Source organism: Notolepis coatsorum (genome assembly GCF_963971535.1).
Source record: "Notolepis coatsorum genome assembly, chromosome: 2".
NCBI lineage: Eukaryota > Metazoa > Chordata > Actinopteri > Aulopiformes > Paralepididae > Notolepis > Notolepis coatsorum.
In genome coordinates, this window is record NC_140166.1 from 105,029,669 (window position 1) to 105,039,668 (window position 10,000).

Consider the following 10,000-nt stretch of genomic DNA (forward strand, 5'->3'; position numbering starts at 1 on the left):
TAGAGTGAAGCTAAAAGCATCAACTGAAACTGTGAATACCATCCCTTACAAAAAAAGTATCATGGTAGTTTAGCTTTGATGGTATCGGCCATATGGAGGCGTAGTCTGACGTCACTGGTTGTTCCACCCGTATAGGGATTTATCATTGGGAAAATGGATTATCGGCTATTGTAACAATTCTGCCGCATGGAAATTGAAAAGCTTTCCAGTTTTGCATAAAATTAGTTCCCTTCTATCACTAACATAATTTTTTAAGCATTTTTGGTTGAAATAAAATTTGGCGATTTTCTTTTATGATTAATCGCGAATATTTTCATGTTGAGCTATAGATTGTGGCACAGAAAGGTACACCATGCCAATGTTAATGCTTTATTTGTTTTAAACGAGACAATTTACAAATGGGCAATGGGGAAATGCATTGTGTTCCAAAGAGGGTGGAACACGAAATACGGCAATGAGGTAACAACTACACCCCCCTATTGTACAAATAATTTACCACTGTCATGATAAAAGTCATGTATCACCATTGTAATAATGTTGTACTTAATTTTGTACTTAATTTAACAGGTGGTCCAAAAAGTGGCAATTTCTTACTTGATTTTGAGGACTGCATACTTTTTTTGGAAAGATTAGATTTATACTTTATACTTATAGCACATGCATGAGTCTGGTCTTTTTTGAAAGATAACATTCTGCAGTTACTAAAGCAAAAACGGATAAGTCTGGCAGAGAGGAAGGATGGGACGAGATATGTGGGGTAAGACATGTGGCAAATGACGCCGGGTCCGGGAGTCGACCCAGGACGGCCGTGTTGCACTACAGTGCGTTACGTGGTGCACCACCCTGGCACCCCTGAGTAACAGAGGTTTGAACTTGAGTTGAACTTGAACTTGTGTACTCATATTTCTCTTTAGTGGTTGCCAGAGTCCTGTTTGTAAGTTCCAGCATATAGGTATGAGCTGGAAAACACTCTGTTTCCATGAAGTTCCATTCCTGAAGTCTTATGTAGTACAGGTCAAATTTTTATAAAAATGTGTTCAATAATGAGTGCTTGAGAAAGGTTTTAGTAAACCGTGTACCAAAAAAAAAAGGCATGAAGATCCCGAATGGATATCCACCTCTGTGTGTCCTGAAGATTAACCCATTATCTGCCAATCACGTGTTAAGGCGGGTTTCTCCGCCATGCGTTGTCTGCCAATCACGCTGTAAGGCGTGTTTGAGATCAATATTTCATATTTTCGTCATGGTATTCATATTTCACCCACGGAGTCTTGGCTGATGCTGTCTGAGCCATCACAACTCTGCAACGCTTCAATACCGCCACCTGGTGGCCGATCTGCGAGTTGCCAAACCGGAAGTGCCCATTGGAGCTCGGTCCGTCCCCTATTTTCGTCCGGCCACTCGTTTATCGTCCCATAATAATACAGACACTGTGGATATGGATCTTTGCCATAACTCAATAATCAACATGATTTGGACGTGTATTAGTAATATACAAACCGGAAATGGATCGCATCGATCAACATCACATAATTGGGATCTGTTTGCTCCACTCTCATCGCCCAACGCTACGAGGAGACTGACGTGAGTTTCAGCGTTTTTCTTTATAATTTTCGATACAAACTGCTCTGATCAATATATCACCCATACTACATAAATCATTTAACGTCGGTCATTGAATTATAAACTAGACCCCCCCCCCCCCTCCGTTCACCCGCAGACGATCAGTCATGACGTTTAGGACCATGTACAGTTGAAATTTTTAATATAGCATGGATCGGTATCAAACTGCATTGGATAATCTAATAATGCATTTATGCCTATATCTCACGTTCTATGAAATAGTGCAGAAAACGATAAAAACATATTTATACTCTAGACGGTATTTTAGTATGAATGTGTGAATGAAAAAGTTAAATGTTCCTACATCCTGAACGATAGATAATTGATGTTGAATGGGCCATAGTAATGTCAATTTAGCAATACAATTTAAAAAGTTATAGCCCTGCAAAGAAGGTGAACATCTCCATAGACAAATAGTGCTGGCAGAGGATGGTTTAGGATGGTCAAAGTGGTGGCAGAGAATGGGTTCCAACTATTTTTCGCTTGTCAACTTTCACCTACTTCCTCTAGTTGCACCACCCCCCCCCCACACGTTGTATCACGGGGTATCATTGGAAGCGGACACTTGTTGGCTACAACGGTGACCAATAATTTTCGCCATCAGCGGTGATTGGTCAGTTCTCGAGTATACAGTCAGACGTGGTCCTTTGACGCACGGCCTGTAAAAAGACACTCGCCTGACATATCGTCATATAACTCGAGAAGCGAGGCATGGAATTGGTCGAGTGAGGTGGCGTTCGAAAGGCGGCAAATTCAAGTTTAGAAAAATGCAGCCCCAGGCGGCTGGGTGGCGCAGCGGTCTAAGCGCTCGTCACCAACGCGAGAGACTGGCTGTCAGCGTTGCCTCCGGCTTGGGCCGGCCGTCATACTGACTCAATTGGCAGAGTCAGCGGGAGGGAAGTCGATGGGTGGTAATCTGGTCGTTGTAAACAGCGACTCCTATAGGTCGGTCAGGGCCCCTGCACAGCAAGGACAGGAGATGGCGAGGGTAGTGTGAGCCTCCCACACGTTACACCTCGCCAATGAGAGTCCGTGCTGGGAGGTGAAAAGATGTGGCTGGCTGACCCCGCATGTATCGGAGGGGACATGCGATAGATTATTTAACCCTCCCTACGACCGACCAGTGGGGGGCACATGCGAGCAACGATCAAGACAGGGGAGGGGGGAATTGGCACGACTAAATTGGGATGGGAGAAAAACAGAAAAAGAAGGAGAAAAAAGTTTAAAAAAAAATAAGAAAATGCAGCCCTGTGCCGGTAGATGCTCGCAAAGTGCCGTGACGTGCGCGCAAGTGTGAAACGGGACGTATACGACCCGGTGCACGTTATAAGGTTCAATAATACCATGCTACTGTATATATAATCTAATCTAAACCATGACACAGATGGTGATATCATAGTATTTCCATGGTATAATCTCATTTAAATCATGACCCTGCTGGTAGAGATTGTGTCCATCCGATTAACTGAATTTTGGAAAAAAAATTGTATGGCCATTAAATAGAGTCTCTTGACCTCTCAATTCAAGATATATGAATAAAATCGCACTGGACCCACAATAGTCTCACAACTTTACAAATTACTTTACAAATATGTGACATTTATGCTAGTCCCATGCAGTAAAAAAAATACATGCAAATTTACCAAGATGTGATTTCCGCATGTTTTTTAGATTTGTTGTAGTCCCTGGAGTTGCATTAATTGAACGCACTTGTGCATCTGATGAGCCCCATTTCATTAATGTATGATGATGTGAGTAATTACAGTAGCGCTTTCAAGGAAAAGTGTCCGCCAGTGAAGGAAATGCCGGTTTAGGCATGTCTTAAAAACAGTTTAGCAGAGCACATGTCATTGTCTCATCATGTGATCGTGAATAGAAAATGCTCAAGAGAACATGTTACCTTTGATGAGCCTTTGCTATCTATATAAACAACCTTTAGAGAAATTAAAGAGTATCCCCCCCCCAACCTGTCTTTTGTTAGTCCCCACTGACCGCAATTCATTCTACACTCCCTGTGCTTTGGGCGCCCTCTATTGGCAAAATAGAGTGGATCCTCGTCTAATATTAGAAACCCACTTAGCGTTGGTCCTCATCCCTCTTCCTGTGACCCACCAGTTCCCCTGCTGAGACCCAAGGTTGAAAAGTACAGCTCTGGAGTACGGAGCACAACCTTGTTATTATGTACGAAGGGCATCTCAGGAAGGCTGTGTGAAATCTGGATGACTCATGCTTGAAGTAATCAATTCTAGTTTTTAGGAAGAATACATGTTTATTCATACCTGTGCTTTTTGTTTAATGAGAGATTGCCTGTGTCTATAAGCCATGAGTGCACACGCACACGCACATACACACACCACATACCATTAGGCTTAGCAGGAGCCTGCCATTGCAGCTGGATGATGTCATCTCGGTCCCCTAGGCGACTCCACCGGGGCGGGGCCAATCCCCAGGGCGCGTCCTCATTGGTGGTCACCATGGTTGTGTCACTGGTGCTGAGGCCAAAGCTGTTCCAGCCACTCACTCTGTACTCATAGGTGGTAAAGGGCTCCAAGTCTGAATCTGGAATGAATGAATGAATGAATGAATGAATGAATGAATGAATGAATGAATGACATGGAATTAATTAATACAATTGAATGAATGAATGCTCAATGCAATACAACAAAAAGTTAGATTAAGTCCTTGTATCTCCAAAAATATCACCTCTCAGGTATCACTTTTACAAGCTCTTTGTCGCCCCTTTTTTCACAGTTTGTACAGAAGAGGCACAATCAGCATTTTGTTTGCAATAGGTTTGCTTGGTGTAACATTCCAAAAACTCCTTCGGAGATAACTTATAATATTCAGATTATAATCATGAAGAGCAATGTTATGCAATGTCAATTTACACACTGAAATTGAAATGAGTCTTTCTGCAGATCCCTCCTAGTTACACATACAGCGCACACTGTCACAGATGTGTGTTTCTTCAGAGAGGTCAGTGCAGCGCCCCTGGAGCATTTTGTGGGTTCAGTGCCTTGCTCGAGGGCGCACGTTGGCTGAGATGGTGGGCAGTTTCGATGCATTGCTAGTTCACAACCTGAATTATGATGGAACCAGTGACCTGTGAATTACTGGTCACCCTCTCTGCCTCTGGGCCAGCCTGCCTCCCCTCATCAACAGACTATGTAGTGATTGTTACTGTAATGCTGTTCCAGGCCTGATCCTTGACAACATGTGTCCGGTGAGGAAACTGATAATGAACATATAGCTAACATATGCACCACCACTGGGGTACAGATCCTTATCTGGCCCTCAAGAGAGCTTTACAATACAATACAGTACACACACACACACACACACACACACACACACACACACACACACACACACACACACACACACGCGCGCCACAAAGTATTGTCTTTAGGAGTGCTAAGGGATTGTAGCTGTAAATACGACCATGTTTTAAATGGTCGCCTGAGACTTGGTCTTTACATCCACCATATACTGAGCAAGCAAAACACACACACACACACACACACGCACGCACGCACGCACGCACGCACGCACGCACGCACGCACGCACGCACGCACGCACGCAAATAAAACATGCAGGTGCACAATCACCCATATGATAAATGGAAGGTGGTAAATGGATTGTGTGTACAGGGATATAATGTGTGTGTATGTTCAAATGTTTTGTTTAAATGTTTATATATAATATAAGAAAAGTGAGAATAACACATTGAAGGAGTTGATGGTAACAGTTAGGAATGGGAGGATGCTAGATTGGGACAGAGATGGGCAGAGTCTGGAGATGTTACGGAGGTGAAAGAAAGCAGTACGGGTGATGTTTTTAATATGTGGTGCAAATGAGAGGGAGCCGTCCAGAATGACACTAAGGCTTTTTACTTGGGGAGATAAGGGTACAGGGAAGCCGTCGATTGTGTTGGGTAGACAGAAGTGCTTTTAAACACAAAGGGCGGAATCCACAAAGGGTTTGCACAGCTTTTTCCGACGCAAAGCCGGTGCACATCGCTCTCAAAGGACGCACAGCGGGTCAAATGAGGTGGCTCATGCGTTCCGTCAGCATTGCGTCCGTTGCAATTGGCGCATATTTAAATGTGGTAATATGGGCGGAACATGTCCCCTTTCTATGTAAATGAGCCTCTTCACAGGTGCCTCTTCACAGGTGATCATGGCAGCAGTAACAGCGTGACCACGAAAGAATATTTCGAAGGAGAATATCACTCTGAATGAAATCAAGGATGATATTGAGCAGCTACCCAGAGATCCCATGCAATCGTATTTATTATTTAAATATTGTTATTTAACTTTCCCAATGTTGTCGGCGTTATGCTCCAGAATAAACTCTATTTATTTATTCAGAGTTTGTTTCCCACTTTAGTTTGTAAGTTGTGTCTGTTTGTTATTTTTTTTTCTTTTTTATAAGCGACAATTAAATGGGATATAAACTAAATTAAATATAGCACAATAGAATATAGTACAATAGAATATAGTACAATTATAAGTGACAAAGCATTTTTTTTTTTAACACTGTCGGCTTCCCCAATATTGTGGCCGCGATTGACAGCACTCACATTGCAATTGTACCACACGGCGAAAATGAGCACGTTTTTCTAAATAGGAAACATACCTATTCCATCAATATCCAGGTGTTGTGTAATGCTAGTAATTGAATTACTAATGTGGTTGCCAAGTTCCCTGGGTCAGTGCACGACAGCTATATCTTTCGGAACAGCAGTCTATACCGAACGATGCAAGCCATGGATGGCAATACCTGCTGGGTTAGAAAGTATTTTTCAGAAAACGTTTGTGCTGTAATATTCATTGCAAATGTAGGAAAAAGTATGCGCTTTTGTATCATAGGTGATGGCGGACCAACTCCAGCCATGGCTGATGACTCCTGTGCGTAACCCAACGAACGTGGGAGAGGCAGCAATGCAGCATACAACCGGGCTCACATCAGAACATGCGGTGTGATCGAGCGCACATTTGGCTTATTAAAGATGCGCTTTAGATGCCTCAATCGCACCGGTTTACAGTCCCCAAAAAGTGTGCCAGATAATTGTGGTTTAAGTTTACGTTTATTTGGATCCCCATTAGCCACAGCAGTGCTGTGGCTATTCTTCCTGGGGTCCATAACATGTAAAATACAGTGCATACTTTATACACTCACAACATTCACATGGCATACAGACAATTAAAACAACAATAAATACTCCTAATCAAATTCATAATACAATACAACCTACTCATAACTAATTCATAATACAATACAGCATAATATACTATTTAGCTTTTACATACATTATCTATGTTCCTATCAACCAATTATACAATCTTCTAATAATATATCCATATCAGACCCATACCTTTTCATCCACGTATATCCCTATCTCTTTATCAGACACATACATTTTCATTTACGTACACACTATCTATTAGGGAATGTCAATTTATTATTATTATATATTATTATTATATTATTATTTATTATTATACAGGCTTAGGTTATAATCACAATAAAGGGGTGGTGTAATATAAAATGAAATATGAACTAAGTTAAGCACAGTAGAATAGAATAGAATTATGAAATCGAATATAGGCCATGGCTTTACAACTTAATAAAGCTATTTTCAAGTCTTACTGGACAAAATAAATACAAAGAAAATATGAATTAATGTTCTAAATAATACCTCTTCTGTATTAGAAAATCCAGCTTTCAAAAATATATTTTTGTATCTTTTCAATGTAAGGTAAATTATAAAACAGTAACTTCACAAAGATATGCATAACTTGCAATTAGTGTACAAAACTAATTGATTACACACATAATCCTTAGAATGATTGTATCATAAGCATCTTATATCATCATAAATCATACCAAAACATAATTTTGAGGCATCAAAATAGTTTTAAATAATTTTCTTTATCTCTCTGTATAGTTGCATACTTCAATCAATTCAGTCAACTTTGCCATCAAACTCTTGCCTCGCACAGGTTTAATGTTTAATGTTTTTCTGTGTCCATGTGAGCTTTGAGATCTCCAGCACCTTTATTAGACACAGAAACATATGGTCAAGCTTAGCATGCGTTGCACTCCGTCTCCCATTTGTCTCGACCAGGGCGGTAAATTGGGAATTTTCTCTGCAGTTCATCTGTAATGTACATTTTCGCTTTGGCATATTGTGAGCAGAATCAATGCCGGTCTGATCTGTCCGCTTCCTCCTCTGTTTGTGTGTGAGCGTGGTAGAGCCGCTCACAAAGCATTCTTCTCTGGGAAAACGTCACACGCAACTGTAGCAGGTATATATAATATACTGTTATGTATTCTACAAATAATAATCCCTCACGTTTTATTTTAATTCAATTATTATTATTTTTATTCTCAAAGTAGTTTATTTTGAAATCGTTGTGTTGTCACTTCCTTCCGAAGTGACGTATTTCCTCTTGCGCGTCCCTCTTCACGCCAGTCTATACTGGGTGTTTGAAGAGGTAAGATGTCTGCTCAGTGTCTGTAAATATATCTCTGGTCTAAAAGAACGTATGATGGTTTAAATGTTGTAAATAAGGTTTCGGGCAATGAACCAAGTGTGTATAATAATATCTACGTTAAAGATAAGCAGTTGTGCACTTTTTGTAAAGGAATTTAACTGTGGTGACGAACTTTTGATATGACCACATGTGAGTAGGCCTTGACCTGAAATGTGACTATTTCCCCATTGCAGCCTGTGAGCTGTGGGTGCCATCTAGTGGACAAGACTTAATACTGTCTTGTTTATCTGTCTGGCAGGTAAATGGATGAATCGTATTGTTTATTTTGTATTATTTTATTGTATTGTTTCATTATAAATGTGATATTTCAAATGTCCAATTCAAAACGTCAGTCTATACTGGGTGTTTGAAGAGCCTGTGAGCTGTGGGTGCCATCTAGTGGACAAGACTTAATACTGTCTTGTTTATCTGTCTGACAGGGCAAATAAATATTGAAATGGATCACGAGCCTGTCTTCACTTCCCATACACGACCGACATTGAGGAGTAGGCCTTGAACCGGCTACATTGGTGCCGTTGACCCGGACGACGGAAGAATCAACACCAGCTTGATCACCGGAGGTCGTCGAACGTCAGAACCACAGAAGAAAAAGAGCTGAGTCATTGGAAAAATGCTGTGATCACTATATTAATTTTTTTTTGCAATGAGGATCAAGACCAGCTTGATCACCGGAGGTCGTTGGACGCCGGGGAAGACGAAGAAGAAGAATAAAGAAAGTTCCCTTGGGAAGGTGTCACAGTTGCAAGGACATTGTGTTCTTTCTGAAAAATAAGAGGATGTCACAGTTGCAAGGACATTGTGTTCTTTCTGAAAAATAAGAGGATGTCACAGTTGCAAGGACATTATGTTCTTTCTGAGGACAGTTGAGTTATTGAAAAGAACTGGTGATCAGTTTTGGTTTTTTAGTTTTTTGTTGAAGATGCTAAAGCATTTGAAAAAAAAGAAGATGGATTCCTATGTCGTAGAGGAGAGTTCATAATTTTTCTGATATTGGTTTAAATACATGTAAATAGTACAATTGGGAATATGGGATTATTGATTATTATTCGGCTAACTGTTTGACAACAGTTGCAGTAGTATAGTAATATGGCAGCGAGCAGAGCCTGGAACTTTATTGCCGTGTCACTGGAACTCTCTGCGTTGTGCAGAGCCACGGGAACCCTGCACCATACAGAGTCGGGAACTCTCTGTCATGTCATGGGAACTCTGGTTTGTGCAGAGCCAATTTTTTTTTTGATTTCACGTCTTCTTGTGTTTGTGTCTAAGTGTTTAGGTTGCGGGGCAGTGTACCGTAGTTGCTGCAGTTAGCTCACACCGTAGGAACCGATGTTATGTAAGGTCAATGGGCAGTGTACTGTAGTGACTGCGGTTAGCTTTTGCAGGGCAGTGTACTGTAGCGGCTGCAGTTAGCTCACACCGTAGGAACCGGTGTTATGTAAGGTCAATGGGTAGTGTACTGTAGTTGCTGCAGTTAGTGCATATTTGTTTAGTCTGTGTACACTTTTGTCTTGCAATGTGTCACTGTAAGTAGTGTTACTGCATGTGCTCACAGGTAAGATATGGGACTCAAGTAGGCCGGGTATGTTGGTGTATAAGGCACCAAGCGATTCTAGGAGGAACATAGGACTGTACACCCTTTTGTTTTCTCTGAACCTGTTTGACAGGTAGCTTCTAGCTGATTTTAAGATGCGTATCTTTAGGTAAACCGTGCTGGTTCTGACGTAGTGTTGGAGGTCCCTGTTAGTGTGTCCTGTCGGTTCAGGATTTTAGTGGAATTCAGGGTGGGTTCATGTAGCAGGTATATATAATATACTGT

At 41.2% G+C, this 10,000-nt stretch overlaps 1 protein-coding gene across 1 annotated transcript in view; it reads right to left on the minus strand.

Annotated features, from left to right (window-relative positions):
- ush2a (Usher syndrome 2A (autosomal recessive, mild)) overlaps positions 1-10,000 on the minus strand; it is a gene marked incomplete at both ends in the record, with an annotated part of 469,579 nt that overhangs the window by 99,830 nt on the left and 359,749 nt on the right. The window contains 1 exon segment of the mRNA XM_084308263.1: positions 3,985-4,182. Within this exon segment, the coding sequence (XP_084164389.1) occupies positions 3,985-4,182 (198 nt within the window).